This window comes from Aythya marila (assembly GCF_965140915.1).
Source record: "Aythya marila genome assembly, chromosome: 2".
NCBI classification, from domain to species: domain Eukaryota; kingdom Metazoa; phylum Chordata; class Aves; order Anseriformes; family Anatidae; genus Aythya; species Aythya marila.
This window is the reverse complement of record NC_139043.1, coordinates 20,286,002-20,310,302: the sequence shown is the minus strand read 5'-3', so window position 1 is coordinate 20,310,302 and position 24,301 is coordinate 20,286,002. Positions and strand designations below refer to the sequence as shown.

Sequence of the window (24,301 nt, the reverse complement as noted above, 5' to 3'; positions counted from 1 at the left end):
AAGCATCGAACAAGGTATTGCAACATATCCTGTAAAGGTGCATGTGCATCTAAGTTTGTATGGAAGCTTTACCATCTGACTAAAATGCAAGAGTAAAAAGGAATGATGTGGAAGAAAAGGGAGGTTTCAAGGTACACGATGAAATTCTTTTTTTTTCTTTTTTCTTTTCATATATCATATATCATATTTTTTTTTTTTCATATATCATTTGCCCTTAGATCCATGTCACTTTATCTAAAGGAAAGCTTCTAGCTTCACATATTTTTCTTCCATTTTCCAACAAAAGTTTTTCATATCTCTGTCCTCACAGGTAGATATGTAAAGCTTCAGCAAATACATTCTTTTCCATCTCCTATCATGAAAGATGTATATGTATGTATCACAGTTTTGTTTTCTTATATATAAAACTATCAGAGTGGAAACTTCATGTGAACCTTAAGTTTAGGTAATAGAAAACGTTTTTTTTTGCATCTTTTGCAAACCTCGATGATTAATATGCAATAGTGAAATAAACAGTATTAAGAATCTATCCACAGTGTATTTGCAAATGCCATCCCTGTTTGTACGTTCCTCTTAAAGTCAGCATCACAGTCCGCATAGGCCAGGACAAGATTTTTTTAATCACAATTCCTTCACTTTTTGTTTTCTTCTGTGCCAAAAGACTATAATCTAATGGTAAGTAGAGATATAACATAATAATATAAAATAAAAGATGATAGCCCCAATGTATTAATCATACAAACAATGACAACAGGGTGTTGTTTTTGGTTTTGTTTTTTCAACTTTTTTATTTTTTTTTAGACAGCATTCCAGCAGGAAAATGGTTATTTCGTGTTAGTATTTTGTGTCTTTATACTTGGGAAAAAGTTAGTTGTTTCTGTACTGTTATTCAGAACCTAATTAGATGCAGACTAACCTTGCAGATGTTAACATGTTCCTTCTGCTTCAAAGGTTTATACATGAAAAAAAATCTGTGGAGAAATTGTAAATAGAGCATATTGTATGTAACAACTGCTATTTTGAGCACAAGAAAATGAAAGTTTGGGGAAAGTTCCACTGAGAAAGCTTGGGAAAGGGTTGGTCATAAGACAAATATCCTCCTATGGGATTAGCCTTGTTTGGAACAGCAGATGTTGCTGTGATAAGCTTAATAAGATTTCTGCACCTGAAAAAGTTTCTGTCTGAGCCCTTTTTTTTTTTTTTCATCTATTTCCCTTGGTAGCTTTTTAAAAGAGCTGTCAGTTGATTTTGCAGCAGAGTATTTTCAAAGTTGACAACACTGTTTATAGTCTCTGTGCAAAGAGAGTGAAATCAATTTCTCATGAGTATTTGAGCCCTGGGGTCAATGAAATGAGTTTCGATTATGGAAATTATAAGTTACTTACACTTCTTGTCATCTAAGAAAAGCATTTCTTGTATTTCATTGGTTTTCAAATTTGCCATTCTGACCACTGATGTCCATGCAGTGCTCCACCCTAGACTAGTAGAAATCTAGGCAGACTGTTGTCACCTGTGTTATTTGAAAGTGACAGCATACTCAGTTGCAAAGCTACATGCTAAATGCTGAGAAAAATATCAAATCAAAGGGGATTCATTTGATAGTCTTTACAAAGTGCTTAAGACCTTTGCTGAAGTCCAGTATTTCTTAATGTGCAGAATACGATGTTCTGCCTTCAACCATAAACTAGTTACAATACAAATCACTCATTTAATGTAAATAGGCCTGGAAACGTGTACAAGTGATCCAGCAGTCTATGATGTACCAATGTGGTATTGAAGGGAAGAGTCAAAGAATAAGAAGCTGTCAGAAAGCAAATTATGAGACAGTCTATGAACCTTCTGCTCCTTCTGGGAAGTAGTTACTTCTCAGTGTGGTGACTCACACAAGTAACTGCTCATCACTGGGAATTAATAGCCCGACTCAATGCACATAGAATACAGTAGGCCTTTTCTGATGGCCTTTCAGTTGCTTAATTTGCATTTACTTTGCAATTTGAAATACAAGTGCAAGTAATAAATATTGTTACTGACTTCATGAGGAAGAGCAGAGCAGTGCTGTGCAGATTCAGATGTCCTGCCTCAAGGATTACAAAATACAGATCAAAACAAAGGAAACTTACATGAATAAGTTCTTATTGCATATATTTATTTCCATGTTATGGTTAGAAACAGCTCTTGACTAAAATAATGCATCTTCATTTTCCTTTTCTCCCTATTATTGCAACGGGGTCATGCAGTCCTTCTTTGGGCTATTGAGGAAAAGTGTTGTTACACCTGGATGTATGAGCTATTACACTAAGGTTAACCATTCCTATTTTCTTGTATAGTTCCTCGTACAAGGCATTTAATGCTGAGTAAGGATCAATAGATACTTATTCTGTATTTTCCAGTTCATTTTTTTTTAAATATTAGCGTGGAGTGTTTCAACTGTAATCATATTCATGGGGAAAGACCATGTACAGGCATTGTTATTGTTGTTATTGTTAATTAATTAATTATTATTAATATTATTAATAATAACAATAATTTGCTGGAAGCAATACCCAGAATTCAATAGTTGTTTTCTAAGAGCAAATATAAGGGAGATAGCCCCTGACCTCACAGACACTCCAAACTGTGACACAACCAAACTCTAAAACAGCACAAACAAAATGGGTACTGTAGAAATCAACCACTTTCATTATAATCAGCTTGGCAAACAAGCAAGTTGAGAGGAAATTTAACAGTGGAATTGAAGAAAAAAATCCTATAAGTGAAACTAGAGACAAGTTTTTTATGAAGTCACGGAGGTGATTTGACAGATTGCCAGAAAGGCAGAAATCAGTGGAAATATTAGAAGAGTGATGCAAGTTTCTGAAGCCAAATCAGCGGTGCCCTGATGGTGTTTCTTAAACCCAGTGCTTCTTAATCACTGCTGCATGCAGTGATGGGTAGAAGAGCCTTTCTTTTATGCAAGACAATACTGAAGAATCATTGCTGATCACCATGTTTACACTAGCTGTGATACTCTGGGGTGTTCAAAGAAGTTACACCCAACCACAAGCAATCCTACAGATGTTGGGTAGTTTATTGAGAGATTTTTTCACAGAGGTCACAGTGCTGTTAAATGACTTACTCACTTACTTGGAAGTACTACTGACAAGTTACTTGTGTGACAGAGACAGAGCTGTTTTCTCCTGACAGGAACATAATATGAACAACCTCTCACTACCAAGTTTAGTAAATAGACGATCTTCCATAACACTTTGGTACAATGTGTATTTCATTCAGACCAAGATTAAAATATTACAGGGTCATTTAGCATGCATCTGTTTTGGCACACTTTTAGCAGTCTGATTCAGTTGCACAGCGTGGTTCAAAACCCCTCTCCAAACTAATGAATCAGGCTTTCAGAATTTGTTTATTGGCCAGACCTCACAAGGATTAGTGGCATTGCACAACCTGAGGCTTTAAAAAATAAGATACAACATTCAAAATGGATTCAATTAGCACTTGTTGTCTGAAGGGCAACTGCAGTAGTTTTGTCAGGAAAGCAAGGGAAAATTCATTATGAAGGGAATTGGGAACCTCAGAAAGTCCAGATTATATTAAAATAAAAGGATATTAATTTTGTGTTTATAGAGTCAGAATTAGTAAAATGTTGAAGGTGTGAGGAGCTGGGGGGTCAGCCTCTTCTCACAAGTAACTAGTGATAAGACTAGAGGATATGGCCTCAAGTTGCGCCAGGGGAAGTTTAAGTTAGAAATGAGGAGACATTTCTTCTCAGAAAGAGCAGTCAGGCATTGGAATGGATTGCCCAGGGATGTGGTGGCGTCACTGTCCCTGGGGGTCTTCAAGGAAAGGATGGACCTGGCACTTAGGGACATGGGTTAGTGGGTGACATTGGTAGTAGGGTGACGGTTGGACCAGATGAACTTGAAGGTCTTTTCCAACCTTAATGATTCTATGATTTGGAAATGTCTGTTCATTATGAATGTTCAGTTGTGTGGGACAGAGACATCTAACATCTTTCCCAACTTGGAGTGTGAAATGTAAGGAACATGTAATACAGAAAAAGCAAATGTTCTGTTGCCAGCTGCGAAATGGAATGGATAAGACATAAGTTACTGTACTAATAAGTGTTCCATTCATGCAGCTTCCACAGATGACAGTGCTGCAGAGAAGAAAGGTGGAACACTTCACGCTGGCTTAATTGTTGGTATTCTAGTCCTGGTCCTCATTGTGGCTGCAGCCATCCTCGTGACTGTCTATATGTACCATCATCCAACATCAGCTGCTAGTCTCTTCTTCATAGAGGTAAGATAAATGTTATACATGATGTCAATAGCCCTGTCAGCTGGCAAAAAAAAAAAAAAAAAAAAAAAAAAAAAAAAAAATAGAATAGAACTTTCTTAACTAAATCTAGAAAATATTCTTGTAAGCATAGTGTAATCTTTCAATAAATGCACCTAACCCACCTAGCAGGAATAGCAGTTTCATACTTAACATGTTTGTCACAGCTTCTTCTTTAGGTTCTATTGTTTTACTTGCTTCATTTTTATACAGGCTATACACAAAAAAATATATCTCAAATATCATCTCTCTTTCCTATCTTTCCTCTTCCTCTGCATAATATTTTTCATTAGCTTTCATGTGCATTGGCATATTATTTTGGGACAAATAGTTTTTCTATTATTTTCACTTGGAAAAAAAAAAAATATAAATTATGCATTCACTAACTCTACAAAAGGGCTGAACTAAAGTTAAGTTTTTACCTGGAAGCCTGTTAGCTGTTCCATACATTTATTTGTAGATTTTTTTTTAACACTTTGCCTCACAGTGTGGGAAGGATTATTTTCACCTAATTTTAACATCTAAATCAACTCCCTTTTCTGTAGAGAGAAACATGTTCTTATAGACCACAATTCATCTGACCTATTTGAAACATCCCCTTTAGAATTAGATAAATCACCATTTTTCTCCCTCAAATATAGACAGCTACCTTAGGTAGTTACATTGCAGATGTGGACATTTATTCAACTCAGCTCCACTGCACATGACAATATGAGAAAAGAACATTTTTCATCGATGTTCATTTCCACCACCACGCCCTGCCCAACCCCCCCCCCAAAAAAAAAGAAAAAAAAAAAAAAAAAAGTTAATACTTTTTAAAACACCTGTGTTTTTTTCAACAATGTTCCTCTGCCTTATGATAAATATGGAGCTTCTAAACATGAAAGAAAATGCTGGTTGTTTATAACCCCCACTTGCAGTAGTCCCTTGCTTTTATGAACCTAGACACTTTCTAATGGGCAATAGTGAAGTTGCAGAAGCACTGGAAGTGTCACTAGGGACATACCAAGGGATTGCTTAGGAAAAAGTCTGGACCAAAAAGATATAGATATTCATTCTTAGTGACAATAAAATAAATTGAAGTGAGATATGAAAATGAACAGAATGATTCATCTTTAAGACAGTATTATAATAAATATACTGCTTAGATGCAACAGTGGTGACAGAAATCAAAATGAATTGTTTATCAGTATTCTAGGTTCAAGCAATGTAACTGTGTTAACCAATGGGGAACAGCATCCACATAATAAAATCAATAGCTTTCTTCATGTCTATGTGACATTTCAAACCATTTCTCTATTGATGTAGACACAAAACTCCACTGGTCCAAGTACAAAAGAGAATGCTTTGTCCCCTTCCATTTTTTCACACACACTGAATGCTATTTAATCAATCTAGTAAAAACAAGTTACTTATCTGTTATGATGTGACTGAGAAGGCTAAGTAGATGGCAACACCATTTGCCAGGAGGAAAAAAGAAGAACAACAAATGAAAATACACATTGATTCTTTTTCATAGTATACTTATTTAGCAGGTTAATGATAATATCATTATTTGATATTATCATGCAAACTGTGGTGCTTTGGTCAGTTTTGGTAAACTCATTCCACTAAATTTAATTTGCAGGTGACATTAGTCAGTCTCTGTAGTGAAAGATAAAATGTCATTTAGCAAGCAATGTAGGCTTTAGAAAAAAAAAAATATATATATATATATATAATCTTTCTGTTTTAAATAAAGGAGGAAAAAATGAGTAAGGATAGGATAAGTATATCAGTCAAAATCAAATTTATGCAAAATGTGGCATATCTCTTTTTGCTACTAGGAAAAATGTGATACTTGTGAAATTTCAAGCCATGAAAAGGTGGGCTTTCCCTATGCTTTCTCCTTTTCCCAGATAAAAAATCTGATGGAGAGGTAAACCCACAAGGCACAGAGAAAGGGATTGCTCTGTATTTACAGCATTTCCACAAATTCCAAAACTGTAAAGCCATTGTTGCTATCAAAAGTACAAAAGAACAGAATAAAGCAATTTATTCTGGAACTGAAATTGTTTTTAAAAAGTTTAATCATTTAATTTCCAATATTAAATTTCCAGTACACAGTTTGATCAACTCAAGAAATAAAGAACAGAGTAGTATTCTTATATTCATCTTATCTATAGGTTGTATAGGAGTATATATCTTCTTAGACTTGCATTTTGAAACTGAATTATAAAATAAAAAGAAAATAAAAAGAGGCATAACTGGCATAAATAAGTCAATTTTACAAAAAAAAAAAAAAAAAAAAAAAAAACATTCCTGCAATTAATCAGTAATCTGTTACAGATAACTTGGTACCCCATATACCATGGCAGACAAGTTGTTTTACTTATGGGAAAGGAATTAAATGAATCAAATGTGGATCTGATGTCACCATTGTGGGGAAAGAGCTCAAGAGGATTGCCATGGGCTCAATCATGAAGTGAGAAAAAGCACATAAATATTTCTGAAATAATATTCATTTGTATGAGTCTCTTGATTAATAAAGCAAGTTGTGCAGGAAAATGTAAGAGATGCACAGGCAGCTCCCTCATGCAGTTGTCTAAAAATTATTAGTACCATGTAGTCTTTTGTCAAGTCTTCTAGCCAAATCAAGATCTATGTCAGTTTATCTGCCATCACTGATTAATATAAATCTAAAGCGGGATGAAACAAAGACCCTGCCCCATTTGTGTTTATTTTTAAATTAATATATAAAGGAATCCCTATACAACATCATGTTGATAAACATAGCATTCATTCAAAACTGTAACAGAACTAATGGAGTAATTTCTTTTTGTAGCTAAGATGGTAGGATATTGTCATGTTTTGGTAGATAATGTCATTTTCAGTCAGATTCTGCTGCTTTCTGGTTTAATAGCTGTTCAAGGAATTTTAAGTTAATTTGGTTTTTAGTCATGACTGGTTAGAGAGAAGTAAAATAAATTGATCCCATATCTGATGCCTTAAGTCTCTTTCTCCCTTGTGTTCTCTGCAGTTATCACCCAATATTCATTTACCATTTCAGTCAGGTTTTCCCAGAGCTCATCCCAAATCCTAGTTGTGATGCCCCTCATGTTTGCCATCTGGTCCTTTTTTTATCTAAAATTCCCCCTTAATACACCCACACATGGACTGCACTGGTTAACTCTGCATTGATAAATGCAACCCCTTGTGACACCTCTGAGTAGTATTAAATGATATCCTGAATGCACTAGTTGATTTAAATAAGTTTTAAAAGACAAGAAAAAGACAAGACACACAAGACACGAGACAAAGGACACACAAAAGACAAGAAAAAGGTCATTTATTCCAAAAGCAACTATTCTCTTAGAACTGAGTAACATTTGATGATTGTTGTTTTTTTTCCCTAAAGTCTGAAGAAAATGTTTCTTCTAGTGGCTTTGTTCACAACTATTGAGTGCAGCTCCACCTAGAATGAAAATGGCTACTTTGGACAAAGAGCTTGAAAAATCTTGCATGCCAATTTAATTCAATTTGTCCATGACAGTGAACCACTTTAAAAGAGTACCATCAGAATTGATGAATACTTTTTCAGAACGTTTCCCTTTTTGCTAAGTATGTGGAAGATTCAAATCAAAATGCAATGTTTTCCTGTTTCTTCCAGTCCCAACACTATTCAGCATGTGTTTCATTGTTTAAGTTGGTGGCCTAGAGACAGAATGAATTATCAACTTTTTAAGCAAGGGAGTTCCAGTCAAAATTCCAATGAATGCAGACTACTTCTATAAGCTAAAAGTAAATGTTGACTAAAGATTTGCTTGCAGAGTGGCAGACAAGATGTAGCATGCACTGTTCTTTTATTTCTTTGTGGTTAGCCCTGTGGTATTTCTTTTCCTTTGAGTTTTTGTTGTTGTTTGTTTGTTTGTTTTTGTTTTTGTTGCTAATAATTTTCCCATTTGAATCAAGTTACATGCCTATCCTAACCTTGAGGAATCTCGTGTCTCTTGAGAACATATAAAATATGCTTTGAACTTAGTTGCACTGATTTTTGAAAAGTAGGGTACTTTAAAATGTAGTAATTCTTCACATCTTTTTCAATAAAAGAAGAAGCTTGTAGCAGAAATCTAGCTATACGATACATAGTTGCCCACTAGCTATACCACTTGCATTCAGAATCTGAGGTTTGTTTGTCAAGAAGTCAAGCATGATATCCCAGCTGTAGCGGATCACCTGCCTCTGATGTAGATCATATCCTTTATTTTGCCTTCATGTTCCCACCCTCCATGGAGATTTTCCAGAGCTAATTCAGCTGCTTGGAAACATGCATATGCACATACCTACATCTTTTTTAGTTGTTTGTTTTACTTTGGTTTGGATGTTCAGGCTGGATATTTTCATGAATCTGGTTTTTCAAATGACCACACAGGGAGTTGAACTGGTGCTATGGAGCTGGGTGTGTGGAGTGACCTTACAGTCAGAGTCATGAGCAGCTGCATGATCAGAGCCTGGTGAAAGCACCTCAACTCTTCCTGATGTAACCTGAATTATGTCTCTACAAGTAAATTAAAGGTGCCTGGAACTGCTTTTTAGCATAGAAGGCTCTGAATTCATAATATTTAATTCTGTCACCCTCACAGTAAGGTCACTGTATGTAGACTAATAGTAAGGTTTGAGGATGGTTCCCAAATCCTTAGTCATGCCCAGGGTGGTCTGAGAAAGCTCTGTTAGGCATTTTTCTAACACTTGAGCTGCACAGAGGACTCTGTTGTAATGTCTGCAAATGTTCACTAGTACTAGTACCTAGCACTAGATTTTCTTCAGTTTTTGACCTTCTGCTAATATGTTTTCTGTTTATGGGAAGGAAGTAGGAGGAGAAAGCAATCAAAAAAAAAGTTAGAGATATATTGTGGTGTTTCAGAACTTAGGGAGTTAACATGTATTTCTGGCTCACTGTTGTATATCTCTGCTTGTAGCAGTACTTCACAAATAGAATCCATTGTTTGACAACCAGCCTTGTTTTCCATGCACCATTTCCAGGATTCTGCATTAATGTTACAGATGCACTGTATCTCTTCAAATAAGTGAGAAGTAAATAGGAGACAGGCAAAAAGAAAGAAAGATAAAAAAAAAAAAAAGTCAGCTTTTCAGCTGGCTTAGACAAGTGGTGAAGCTTACAAAGCTCTGCTGATTTTTTTGGCGATATGGCCTTTACTTTTTATTACGCATGGGCATTTTACAGAGGATTATGCACTTAGTTTGAAAAAGTCTGGACACAGTCACCCATTTGGTTTTGTCCAGAAGCTAGGACTGAATGGTTTTTCATTAAGATGATGATTAAAAAGAAGAGAACAAGTATCATTTTTCTCTTCTTTCAAAGTCCTGCAGCATTGTGCCATTTGGGGTATTGTCATTGATCTCTCTGCCATTGCCTTATACTGATAGTAAAGTTATTTTTTCCAAAACTTATTCAGCTCAGCAGGAACCAGAAGCTCAGCAAGGGAAACCTAAATCAGCCACAGGGGAGAAGCACTAAAATAAATAGCCAACATCGACAATAAAAGTCAAAGGTGGGGAGGAAGGAGGCATTCTGTTTCTTGTCCATCAGCAGCCAGCTACATAGATGTTCCTATGACTGCATTATTTTTATAATGATAAGTGTTTTAAATTGCAGAGATATTTTAAAGAAGCATTTCTATCAAAGACAAAAAATTAATGAAGTCAGTAAATTCCACTACTAAATTTTACAGTCTCATACAATCTATATTTTAGAAAAGGTTCTTCAAAATATTCAAATAACATGGTGTCAAGCAATTGATCTCTTCTTATTCCTAGAAATACACATCATAGGTACAGTTTTAGATATGTGAAGCATCATCCATTTCTGACTGCAATTTGCCAAGTAAATTGGTTGTTTGTAGAAGAGATTAAAGACTGATGAACAAATTATAACTGCCTAAACAATATTACAGGTAACTTCATGCATGCAAACACTTATTATGGGCAAAGTAGCTGATAACAGGAGGAGCTTTCCTTGTATTGTGAAAGTAGAAGGCCTGAATACCCAGTTGGAGTATTGCTGGACAAGTGTACTCAGACTAATCTGTCTTGCTGACACCAGGTTAAAATATGTTTATTTAGTAAGAGGCCTTACCATAGTTTTTCCTCCTTAATTAATTTGTGTTGTTTTTTTACACTTTGCCTGGAGTTCAGTCAGTTAATCCAGAATTTGAATGGTCCTGTATTTGCATACTTCCAGTTAGGAGAATTAAACTTGGGTGCCATTGGCTAAGTATGGTTAAAAATACAACTTTTATTTAGATTTAAATATCTTTATACTTTTGATGTAGAATTGAACATCAATGGATAAGTAAGATGCAACCTTCAGAAAAAGTGGTGAAATAGTCCTCTGAATATTTAAAAGATTTTTAATACAAAAACAATCAACAGAAAAGGCAAAGTTGCATTAAAGCATTTAGCCTAAGAAGTACACAATTACTCATTAACTTCAGCATTTATATTGGTTAGTGGGAAATAAAGTTTGCTAGGGTGATCTGGAGAGTCTTTCAAGACTCTGAAAGGTTGACTTTCACACATTAAGCCAAGTATTTGTACTTGTGTAAGCTAAGTTTGGAAAGATAATATTTCTGTGTCTTGGTGAAACCCACAGCTCAAGTTCAGCTCACTGCTGAATAGGAATGAAGAGTTGATCCACACAAACACTCTGCTTGCTTCCTTGCCTGCTTCTGGTTATTTTATACACAACAAAACTTTTGATAATCTTTTAGAAGATCTTCAGCACAAAGTGTCTATGAGGCAGGGATGGGAAGATGGCAGAGGAGAATTTTCATAATGTATTGCTCTTCTGACATCATAAAATTCTGTATAGAATTCTGTGTAGAGTTGTGCTCATTCCATTATTCCATTTTTCTTTATTGAATGAAAGTTAGGACAAGGGTGGAATGAAGAAAATAGAGGACAGGATGCAAAAATATTAAATGGGTTATACATATATACAATACTAAGTTCCTCCTGTCCTCTACTGATAGAAACTTATCTTCTGATGTATAAAAGGAAGTGTAAACATTTATAATATACTCCAGCTAATAAAATATATTAATAACAATTGCTTTTAATGAATCACCATCTCAGGGGAAAAGTGATGTTTAACTGGCATAAATTTTAGAGATAGTGTACATGTTAGTAATCTGTCTCATAATCTTTCAGTTCCTTAGAAAAAAAGCAAAACATCTATTTTCAAATCCAATATTTCAATACAGCATTATTGGACAAAGTCTTTACCTCTATAACAGATCTTGTATGTTCTTTACTCTGTATTTGCCTGTGGCATGTACAAAGCAGACTTTATCTCCCATTTCATTGTTTTCTAATTGTTTTTAAATCCATTAAAATATCTCATATTGATTTTCTACCAACTTCACTGGAAGTCTGAATTTATCACTTCCTTTATTTGAAAGATAATATTAATTTAGGCACTGATTTAGGCTTTGGTCACATAAGCTCCAAAGTACTTTCCCCCACCTCATTTGCTTAAAAAATGAACTCAAGGAAACTTCAGTCCTATGAGAAAAATTCTATTCCTGCTTTTCTTCTTTGTAATACACTGAAAGGAAGCAGAAGCTACGGATCTCCAGCTGCAGCTTGGAGGATTTCCTCTAAGAGTTCTAATATTCTAATTCCAGAGAAAGAAACATATTTTTTCCCGCTCAGCTGGATGACAAAACTAAAGAATTAGATAAGTACCCAGCTTTCATTCTTCCTGCTTTGGTTTTTTTTTTTTGAATGAAAAAAATGAAAAAAAAAAAAAAGGATAAGAATTCATTAGTCTTTCTCTGAGCTGCTTTAGTAATTCAAGAATATATTTATCTCCTGACATCAATTGAGATGCTTATCAATTGAAACTGTAATGTCTCTACAGAATTTTGAGGGATCAATAGATACATCAATGAATCTGTAGCTTGCCACTGCTTTATTTTGAGACTGTTAACCACTTACAATACCCACATACACACAAAAAAAAAAGTTTAAATTAAACAGAATTTGACTAGGAATGGAAAAATCTCACCTCAAGCATGAAAAAAAAAAAAAAAAAAACCCTACAGAAAGCTGCAAATAACTGTTGAAGATGACTTCCAAACATGGTGGTTTATTTCTGGATCAACTGCTGTTTATGTTGTATCTTATTATATCAATAAAATTGATAAACATTCATCTATTCCACTTTTCATCATCTGGAAAGGCAAATGGGAAAAAAAAATAAAATAAAATAGTAGCCCAGTAGCCCAAAATGGTGGAATCAGTTTGTAACAACAACGTAGCAAGGAAGTAGAAACTAGTAATGGGTACATTTTAGAATAAGCATCTTAATAGATTAAAACTGAGTTCATCTTTATATGCTGCCATTTAAGACTTTCTAATTATTTTTTCCTATTAGTTTTCCATAGGTTTTCATTTTCTTTTTTTTTTTTTTTTTTTTTGTTAGAGAACTCTCAGGTCAAACTTTTCTCATCTATACTACTGTAAATCTGGAATAAGCCCTTTGCATTTAATAGAATTACTCTTGATTTATTTCAGTGAGTCTAAGAACAGAATACGACCCTTTTTCTTCACCAACAACCAAACTGTCTTTAATTTTGAAACCACGCTAAGTTATGCCTAGGTAGAAAAAAAGACTCCAAAGTTTGAATAGACTAAGTTTGTTTATTAGGAAAAGACATCTGCTAAAGAGAACAATGTTCTGCCTTCCTACATTGAAAGGCCTGAGATTTTAAATTACCTGCCAAACAGAATCTAGCTCAAGATGCCTCATGAGCAACCTGATCACGCGATGGGAGAAAGAGTTGTTTTTATATTGTATCTTCCTAATGGTAATCACCAAGGAAAACTTTGAGCTATGCCCAGAGGCAGCTGTGTGGTTTGCTGGTAACAAGATTCAGCAGTCCTCCAAGTTTTCTTTAGTGTCTGCTGCCCAACAGCAGCATGAGCCCTGGCATAATGTCATGGCTATTGCTGCCTGTGGTCCCTAACACAGACCCTCAGCTGTATGAAATATTCTTAATGATCAGAAGGCAGTCAAAATGTAGTATTAAGGGGACAGAAAATCAAATGTAATGATGATTTTTGGAAGAAAAATTGTAGATTTTTTTTATTTTGAACTGTTTATACACTGCATTTTATCTTCATTGTTTCTCCTCTCATTTTTCTGCAGTTTCTATGTACCTTGCTATACCTTCCAGCCCTCTTTCCAAGCAGATTGTAAGAGTTGTCAGTATAGAAAAAAAAAAATGTTATCAGCATAATTGTGAGATACAGTTTTCATAGCCAGTACGGTGGGGAATAACCATTTTAGAAGAGGATTTTTTTGTTAACTGACTTTATGAAAGAGTTGTGGCCTACTTTCCTGAAAACTGTTCCCTTTGACAGAATCTCATTTTGGTCACCCAAAATCTGAGCCTTCCCAGGTATTAGTTAGTTTGCAAATGTAGTTTTTTTAAATAACTTTTCTTTCCTAGAGGCATCACAGTCAGACAGGAATTGTTTTATCTGCCCTAAAAATTATTTATTTATTTTCTCTGTTGCTTATCTGCTTTTAAAGCAGTCAGCACAGATAATAATGAAAATTAATTAGGAGCTCTTAAGACCTTTATAGCCAAAGGTCATATGAGTTTAAATTAAAAGGTTGCTTCCATATGAAACACCAAAGTAAACTACTCAAATAGAATCAAAACTGACAGTATGGTTGAGGTTGGATCTCTCAAGGCCACCTGGTCCAATCACTCCCTGCTCAAGCAGGTCCACATAGAGCTAGTTGCTCATGACTATGTCAAGACTGCTTCTGAATATCTCAAAGGGCAGAGACTCCTCAACCTCTCTGCGCAAGCTGTTCCATTCCTCAGTCACTTTCACAGGAAAGTATTTCCTGGTGTTCAGGTGAAGCCTGGTGTTCAGGTAAAGCCTGCTGTGAGTTTGTGCCCCTTGTGTCTTTTCCTTGTGAATGTTGTCACTTGAAATAGAAAGTCATTATTTTGGCAGTCATGGATAAACATGTCAGAATTTGGTTCTAAATAATTAAAAGCAGTTTTGTTTCAATGGACTCTGATATGCATTTTTCCATGGAGCAGAGTATATTAGCAAATTCCTATGCAGAACTAGAAAGGAAAAGACATGCTTCTCTGTTCCTCTAACAACTACAAGGAGTGGGTTTTACAAAGACAAAAACAATAATCACAGGTCATGTTTAAAGTTTTTTTATTAATAACTTTATATTCTGAAAGTTTATTTTCTTGTTGGTGTTATAGCGGCGTCCGAGCAGATGGCCAGCAATGAAATTCAGAAGAGGATCAGGACATCCTGCATATGCTGAAGTGGAACCAGTTGGAGAAAAAGAAGGCTTCATTGTATCAGAGCAATGCTAAAATTTTTAGGACAGAACACCAGTACTGGCCTACAGGTGTAAGACATTTACTTTGCCTCTCTTTAAAGAAAAGGAGCCCTAAGCTGCTGTAGCCTAATAGAAAGAAGATTTTGGATAAGCTTTGTCCAAGAAGAAAAACTATCTAAGATACCAGATTACCACTGCACAGTAGTCTTCATTAGTGGACTGACACACAATGGTTCATGCAGAACACCTGTCAGTGGACACCTATGGTATCAGAACTATGGCACAAGTGCCACATTATTGGCTTTAGGTTTGGGGGTGCACAGTAATAAAAAATATAATAAAGCTTTGGTGCACAAGGGTATTACCCTGTGGTTCAAGTGTTCTTCTCTGGTATCTCAAAGACTGAGTGACAAATCTGTACACTTTCAGTGCGAACAGCACTGATTAATGTTCGCAGGTGATTGAGAAAAGTATCTCAGTGCAGGTAAAGAAGAAAAATAAAAGTTTTTTTCCAACATTTATACAAGCAGATGTGGAATTACAATCACTTTTCAATTCTAAATTAGCCTACCCATCTAAGTGAGCGAGTCACAATGTATGTGTTTTTCAGGAGTAGAACAATGTTTCTTGTACATTGCTGATTAATATCCTTCTAAACAACTCACAATATACAAACTCCTAAGAAATGAAGGCAATAGAGAATTTTCAGAACGGTGAAATTGTTATTTCATGGATGTTTACAATTAAATTGGGCTCATTTTCTATATCAATGTTCACTAAAACTCAATTTTACCTTTTTTTTTTTTCCTTCTTTTTCAAGGGATATCCTTCATTTCTGAGCAGTAGGCTGAAGCAGTAGGCATTTTATCTCCCAGAGATCTTATGGACCATTTCTTAGGCAATGTGATATGAAAGATGTTAACATTTTAACCAAATGGGTTTCTATTCTTTGCCATTTCATTGTGAGTCTTTCCTGAGAAGCAACACAGACTTTAATGCACCCCTCCCAGAGATTCAGATACAAGTGTTACTGAACCCTGCTGATTCATACAGTGATTTTGTTTAATGCACATAGTAGTTGCATAAATATATATATAAATATATTTTTTTTTATAGCTAACACAAGGCGGGCTCTTGTGACTGTTAAGACTGCATTTTTGTCATCCAGACAAAGGAAATGGATTGCATTACTGCATATTTCCACTGAGTTGTAAAATAATCCTTAATACTAGAATATTTTTATGTTGTGTGGGGAAGGTGGTTCATGTAGTTGCAGTGCCATAACCTTTCTGCCTATTGGAACCATTCTTTCTGTAATATTGACACTTTCCCTCCCTGTATAGGGAAAGAAAATGCTATAAATTCACAGCATCAAAAACAGTTACTCCTTTCATAGAAGGGGTTAATATACACTGAGACCCAGATCTTCCATGCAGAGTGGAAACCTAAATACGTCGATGTTCTGGGCCTGAGCTATTAAAATATTAAATTCAGGTATTGTACGTACATTTCATTTTAGTCATTGACTATCAAGCTTTTACATACTGTACAAACAGAGGCACTTGATTAATTTTAAAGTGAGGTAGACAATATTAGCAGTTTCAGATCTCAAGCAGTTAAAAAAAAGTTGTAGACACCACCTTAACAGTACAATTATTTACACTTCTTTTTGATGCTTGTTTGGTCTAAATTTGATTACTTAATGGTGTTTAAAGGAAAAAAAAAAAAAAAAAAAAAAAAAGCATCATTTTTACTTTTTATTTTGTAAGTAAATAATACAACACTGTATTTTCTGTATCTTTATATTTTGCATTACACACTTGTTTCCATCTGTTTTAAGTCATTTAGGGTGAGATTTAAACTGTTCAAACCTAACTGGTATTAATCTGAAAGTACTAACAAACACATTGTCTTGAAGCCTAGTGAAAAGCCTGCCACAAGAATTCTTTTCAATTTGTGTAGATCTACTGAATCCTATTTCTGGTAGGGTGGGATTAAATTGAAGGCTGTTAATTCTGATAGCAATAACAAAACGTATGCACATATATATAAACGGTGACACTCCTTTTTATTATATAAAATTATATCACTGCACATCATTTAGACACTTACTTGATGTGCAATGCTCATCGTTAGTGTTTGTAGGGATCTTGGAAGTCAGGTAGTGTTGGCTAGGGTTGATTGGCCAAAAACAGCAATTGTAGAGCTTCCATTTGAAGCATGCTGGCATCATGTTTGAAATCATTGTTATTTCAGAGAATATCTTGACAAATTATACTTTAAAAATTACAAAAATCTATACAGTAGTGCAATAAATTCAAGGGATATTTCATACACACAAAGAATGTTTATATTATTATGAGCACAGGTATGCATTTTGGCCAATTCACCCATGTATGTAATTCATATAATGCAATGTAGCTTACAGAATAATTGTAACATTGTTTGACAAATGCAACAACAATTTTCCAACCCAGTATTTTGACTACTTTTGTTCTAAGGCACTGTCGCACAGGTGAAGGATGTTTATTAGTATTTGCAAACTAACTAAAATTTCATGGTCATTATTAATATAAGAGCAATTATATTTTCACTCTTTGTTCACCTACAATAATTTGGTGGCAGATTTCATTGATCTATGGGGAGATATAGTGTATTTCTTTTGATTTTTGCCATGATGATATATTCTATGGTTTATAACATGATGAGTTCCTGGGCTTATTTAATAAGATTGATAGTCATATGCTTATATCTGATAAGAACTAATATCTGAAGAGGAAAACTCCTGCATACTAATGGAATGTATAGTGTCTCATTGGTGTCTGCTTTGATATATTCTGTGGTATGTTCTATTTATCCCAGTAGGCAAAAGTTAATTAAGTAATCGGTTGCTGTTTTGTAATTCCATCTGGTTTTCTAATTTTTTAATAATTAAAACTGCCACATTAAAAATGATACAAATATAAATCTTTAGAAGGTGTGGTAAAATATTGATATTAAATGCAATTTTTATTCTTTTCACTTTATAAAGCACCTGCTTAATTGATCCAAACTGAAAAAGTATAATATAACCCCCACTGTGGTGAAGTGGGGGTTATGAAACTGTGGCTTCACTAGCATTTCCACTGGTCTTTAATTTGAAAGTACTTCAGAATATTTCATTTGTTTAAATGTTTCTTTACAGAGTCATTTATTCTAACAGTTATTTTAACTCAAACTTTGTCTCTAATTTTATGTATCTGTTATATATGAGTCATGATGACATTATCACAAGATCTCCAAAAATTATCACTTATTTTCCATTTTCATGTTAAATGTTCCATAGTACCTAACATGTTCAGTGTTATGCTTCTCATCCTGTTTCACACAAAAAGGAAAATTTGAACTACAAGGATTCAAAGCACATTAAGATGAATCAATAAATTAGATATATGTATCACACACAGAGATTGTTGAAAAATACCTTTACATTTGCAGAACTGTATTCAGACATTAAGAATACCGGAACTGTGCAAGAGTTGGAATTGTAATCTTATTCTCACATGCATACATTTAATAATGAGATCTTATTTAATTGCCCGCTATGTTTTTTAGTACACCCTATAATACACTGAACATAGAGAATATGATAAGATAAACAGCTATTCCATTTATCTTTTCCCAAATTTTGTTGCATTCTTTGTTATATACTGTCCAAGCTCTGCTCTAAAGACAAACTTTTTTTTTTTATATTTTTCCTTACCCAGTATGGTTACTAGATTACACATACCTTAGTAACTATGGTTACTTGGTATATATATACCTTAATTAATATGTGTTCTGAGATTTCCATTAAGGAAGATAATTTTCTAGAGAATCCAGTGTGAAATTACTCGTTCTCATTTTCAACATTTTCTGCAGAAAATGACATAGGCACCTTGTCAGTAATGACCACCTTCATTGTACCATTATAATTTAGTTCATTTTCAACAAACAATGTGTATGATGGTGTTCTGGGGAAAAACGTAAGACATCATTGTATTTTGAAAAAATGTCGGAGGCAAATTTAATTTGCAAACTTTACTTTGATCAACAGAGTTGAAGTCATAAAACTCACTGCACAATCAAATAGCTGATATTTAGTTTGCCATCAAAATGTGGACAGCAATGGAAAAGAAGGTGACAAGCCAGTTTGCCAATGAGCAGGGGAAAGATTTTCTTCACAGCAGATTAATGTGGTTTCCAAAGAAGACATGAGAATATTTCTATACTCTATTAAAGGAATTCTTGGATAAGCAAAAGAAACCGTCAATGACAACATCCATCTTTTTTACTTGCAGAGAATCTCTGCACAAGTCGTTGTCATGAGCTGGCAGTATTTCATGGAGTAGGTACGTTACTAGAGCATGCAGGGTACCTTATGGTGGTTCATGTTCCAGCTCGAAGACTCCCCGTGAAAATTTTGTTTTAAGCCCGTACATTGGCTGAAGTACTGGCTATATTGTTTTCCAACACCAGGAATAAAGCTTTGTATAAAGACAAGGTTTGATACATCCCAGCTGTGTAAAGACATAGTGCTTAAAACCATAGTATTAGTCATTAGGAGAAGAACTGGAATGGGGCACAAATTTGGTTCCGAGCAGTAATTTTGTTCTCAGAGAACAAATTGCTTCCAGTGAGAAGAAGAGAAGCATGCACTGTTGTCCAGGGTAAGATCATTGTTATTCTTATATATGCTTGCCTTCTTGCAGAGATCTGAACTAAACCTGAGGCCTAAAAAATTCCAAACTGAAAGGCTATTGAGCAGTAATGTACCATTCACTCTAATTCTCATTTTTTGGACAGACACTTCAGGAATTATTAATTGCCATTACTTTTCTTTCTATATTCAATGGTAAATTGGTTTGGGGTGGATTTGGGAGGATGTTTTGGGTTATTTTGAAGAATGAAGAGAAAGGGAAAATGCAGAAGGAGAGGGAGAGTTCTCAATATTCAGAGATATTGTAGAGGCAAAGCAAGAATCCTTATGTACAGTTTTGAGATCATCAGTACAGTGTGCCAATGGCACTGAGTGAAAACAGAAGGTCTTCCTCCAGCTCTACCATTTAAAAGTCAGAAACATCATCAGAGCTACTGTTTAGCTTCTGTCTAAACCTACAGGGGTCCACATTTCACCTGATGAAATGCATACAAAATGCAGCTTACATGAAAGAGAAAGGGACAAATGAGATAAATTTTATCCACAATAGCTAATGGCTATTATGGCTAGAACATCGATAAAATATTCAAGTCTATGTTCAGATTTATTTTAACAGTGATTTACACAGTATCAGGATCCCTGAGCTGGCCTTTAACTAACAGCTTGTTGTCAAATCTTAGGAGGTTTTCTTGACTTTTTAATTTTTTATGATTTTTTTTTTTACTTTTTTTTTTTTTATGAATTAAAAGGATGCAAGGTAAATTTCTGATAATTCTGGAATAGAATCTCATCCCCTGACACAGTTCTCACCTGACTAGAGAAGGGGCTGCCCTGTGCACAGTTGGTTTCTGCAGGCCCTATGCTAACTGCAGGGTCTCTCTCAGGAAGCGTTTCTCACTTTCTATGTCTGTTACAAAACCTTTTGGCACTTATCATCTTGTCCTTTATTCTCATCTTTTCTTCTTTCTTCATCTCTTCTTTCTCATTCTTTTGCTTTCTACATTCCTCTAAGCCCTGAACTACATGCTGAAATGGCCCTTTTTAGTGGTACTCAATATCATAGAATCATAGAATCATAGAATCATAGAATCATAGAATATCCTAAGTTGGAAGGGACCCTTAAGGATCATCAAGTCCAACTCTTGACACCGCACAGGTCTACCCAAAAGTTCAGACCATGTGACTAAGTGCACAGCCCAATCTCCTTTTAAATTCAGACAGGGTTCGTGCAGTGACCACTTCCTTGGGGAGCCTGTTCCAGTGTGCAACCACCCTCTCTGTGAAGAACCCCCTCCTGATGTCAAGCCTAAATTTCCCCTGCCTCAGCTTAACCCCGTTCCCGCAGGTTCTGTCACTAGTGTTAATGGAGAAAAGGTCTCCTGCCTCTCGACACCCCCTTACGAGGAAGTTGTAGACTGTGATGAGGTCTCCCCTCAGCCCCCTCTTCTCCAGGCTGAACAGGCCCAGTGACCTCAGCCGTTCTTCGTACGTCTTCCCCTCCAGGCCTTTCACCATCTTCGTAGCCCTCCTCTCCAACAGTTTTATGTCTTTTTTATACTGTGGTGCCCAGAACTGCACACAGTACTCGAGGTGAGGCCGCACCAGCGCAGAGTAGAGCGGGACAATCACCTCCCTTGACCTACTAGCGATGCCATGCTTGATGCACCCCAGGACATGGTTGGCCCTCCTGGCTGCCAGGGCACACTGCTGGCTCATATTCAATTTGCTGTCTATCACGACCCCCAGATCCCTCTCTTCTAGGCTGCTCTCCAGCGTCTCATCGCCCAGTCTGTACATGCAGCCAGGGTTTCCCCGTCCCAGGTGCAGGACCCGGCACTTGCTCTTATTGAACTTCATGCGGTTGGTGATCGCCCAGCTCTCCAACCTATCCAGATCCCTCTGCAAGGCCTTTACACCCTCATTTGAGTCCACAGCTCCTCCAAGTTTGGTGTCATCAGCAAACTTGCTCAAAATACCTTCTATTCCTACATCCAGATCGTTTATAAAAATATTGAAAAGTACCGGCCCTAAAATGGAGCCTTGAGGGACCCCACTGGTGACCGCCCACCAGCCTGACGCAGCCCCATTTACCATAACCCTTTGGGCCCTGCCCGTTAGCCAATTGCTCACCCATCGTATGATGTTTTTATTTAGCTGTATGGTGGACATTTTGTCCAGTAGGATCCTATGGGAAACCGTGTCAAAAGCCTTGCTGAAGTCCAAAAAGATCACATCAGCTGGTTTCCCTTGGTCCACCATACGGGTGATCTTATCATAAAAGGAAATCAGGTTAGTTAGGCAGGACCTACCCTTCACAAACCCATGCTGGCTGGAACCAATGACTGCTTTGTCCCCCAGGTGCGCCTCAATAAGTTCAAGAACCATCTTCTCCATGATTTTACCAGGCACTGACGTGAGACTGACAGGCCTGTAATTGCTAGGGTCTTCTTTCTGACCCTTCTTGAAAATCGGCACAACATTTGCCAGCTTCCAGTCTACTGGGACCTCTCCAAATTCCCAGGATCATTGAAAAATAATTGAGAGAGGTTCCGCGATGACATCCGCCAGCTCTTTCAGCACCCAGGGGTGAATCCCATCCGGACCCATGGACTTGTAGGGATCCAGGTGGAGCAGCAAATCCCGCACACGTTCAGGGTCAGTTGGGAGTTTGTCATCCCCACCATCCCGGTCCTCCAGCTCAGGGCACCCTGGGTCCCGAAGCCCATCATTGGCATTGAAGACAAAGGCAAAGAAGGCGTTAAGCGTCTCTGCTTTGCCTATGTCATTGTCTGTGAGGAGACCTTCCCTATCAAGGAGCGGCCCTATGTATTCTTTAGTTCTCCTTTTTCCATTCACATACCTAAAAAAACCCTTTTTATTTTCTCTCACAGACACAGCCAGCTTCAACTCTAGGTGTGCTTTGGCCACACGAACTTTCTCCCTACAAACACAAACAGCATCCCTGTATTCTTTCCATGACACCTGGCCCTCCTTCCAGTAGCGAAACACTCTCTGTTTCTGCCTAATCTCCATTAGAATGTTCCTGGTCAGCCACGCCGGCTTCCTGCCCCGCCTGCCTGACTTGCGATATTTAGGAATTGCCTGATCTTGTGCTTCTAGGAGGCATCGCTTAAAGAATGACCAGCACTGGTGGACATCGAGGCCTTCAAGAGCAGTTTCCCAGGGGACCTTGCTGACTAGTTCCCTGAGCAGCCTGAAGTCCGCTTTCCCCATATCTAGGGATGAGGTTTTGGTGGCACTTTTCCTTCTGTCACCGTAAATTTTGAACTCAACCACTTCATGGTCGCTATGACCAAGGCGGCCACCAATCACCACATCTCCCACCAGACCCTCTCTGTTTTCTAGCAACAGGTCTAGGAGGACACCTTTCCTAGTTGGCTCCGTTATATAAGCCTCAATTTCTGAAATAAGCACCACCTGATTTTATTTCTGCCTGTTGATTCTGGTTAATGCAATTGTCTGAATGCAGATTTTTCTGTTGTTGGCTGAATTCCATCCATGGGAGTTAGCAAGATAAGTTCTGAATCTTTAGGGAACTTTTGTCCAGACATTTTGATCAAAAAAACTGCTGCTCTATTCAGTGGGAAACTTGTCCCAGATGTTTTTTTTAAAGCAGCAAAAGGACTTTAAGAGTAGTTCTCATTATATTATTCTTAATTACACTCATTTAAGTAAGCAGATATTTTTGCCAAATTAATTAGTATACATGTAGACTCCTGCTTTTTTTTTTTTTTTTCCTCTGGGAAGATAGTGTATAGGGATATTAATTAAGCTCTTGCCAGGAAGTTTACATTATTTTCTTTGGAGCATAACTTTCTTATTTGAAGGACAAACAGACTGTTTTTTTACTTGCTAATGTTACTGCAGAATATGTTTGGTTTATTAACTGCTTGGATGGCACAATGTTTCCTCAGGCACCTGGAAGCTGTTTGCAATAAATACCACTTGAGTCTATTGGACTTTATCTGAACTGCTGTTTTTAACATTGGATCATTTTCTGAAGTTTTAATAAGCATCAACATACTTTACTTTGGGAGGTAGCCACTGATACTGTAATCTGATTGTCATGTTTGACTGCACATCAACTATGGTGTTCCTTTACTTAAGCTTTTCTGCTTAAAGCTTTTCAGCCTGCCTTGCCTGTAAGGATATTAGAATCACACTCCCACCCTCTTTTTAGTGACAAAAGGAAGAAAATGGTGTGCCTTTTGTAGATATATGGGTATTTTCACAGTGTCCTATTTCCAGAAGAAATTCCATTCCTAGAGAAATGATTCTGGCAATCTTGACTCCAAACTAAGTGTGACTGGAAACAACTCCATATAACATAAACCATGCACAGCTGTGGTGTCACCAGTATCTGGCACACAGGGTGCAATGACTTCCAGTACTCACCTGCCCCTTGTGCAAACAGGCCATGAGTCAAGGAGAAGACAGAATAGGAGACACCTGGAGAGCTACAGGTGTTGACCCTTCCCTGAGAGAAAAGAGGTGGATGGTCCCCAAATTAGACTTCTTCACTGCAGAAACAAGGGAGACCTCCTGCCATCCCCTGCCTTGTCAGCACTAAGGATGAACAAAAGGTCACAGTCTCCTAAGGAGCTGGTAAGACAGGAGATGGGAAGCGTGAGCATGGTCATATATCTGTGACCAATGGTGCTCTGTAGTCATGCATCCCTTCAGACTCACCCACTTCCAGCTGCTGCCAATGGTGCATTTGGGGTTTCAAGTGTTTGGCCTACAAATAGTGTATGGCCTACAACAGCAAACAATACAAGGCAAAAACAAGAAAACTCTGCTACCATGAAGATGATACAATAAAGTCATCTCGCACTATTTCACTCTGGCTCTCCAGCAATGCCAAAGTGCATCCTGTTGTGAAGAAC

General features: G+C 36.6%; 1 protein-coding gene across 2 annotated transcripts in view; it reads left to right on the top strand.

Moving 5' to 3' along the window:
• The window catches only part of PLXDC2 (plexin domain containing 2), a 266,388-nt gene extending 248,060 nt beyond the window's left edge, over window positions 1–18,328 (top strand). Inside the window, exons 13-14 of one of the 2 annotated variants that reach the window (XM_082754190.1) lie at window positions 4,136–4,296; window positions 14,634–18,328. In XM_082754190.1, the coding sequence (XP_082610316.1) occupies window positions 4,136–4,296; window positions 14,634–14,750 (278 nt within the window). In that variant the 3' untranslated portion in view covers window positions 14,751–18,328. The remainder of the gene's footprint in view (window positions 1–4,135; window positions 4,297–14,633) is intronic. The other variant, XM_082754189.1, reaches the window with a different exon arrangement.
• The last annotated feature ends 5,973 nt before the right edge of the window (window positions 18,329–24,301 follow it).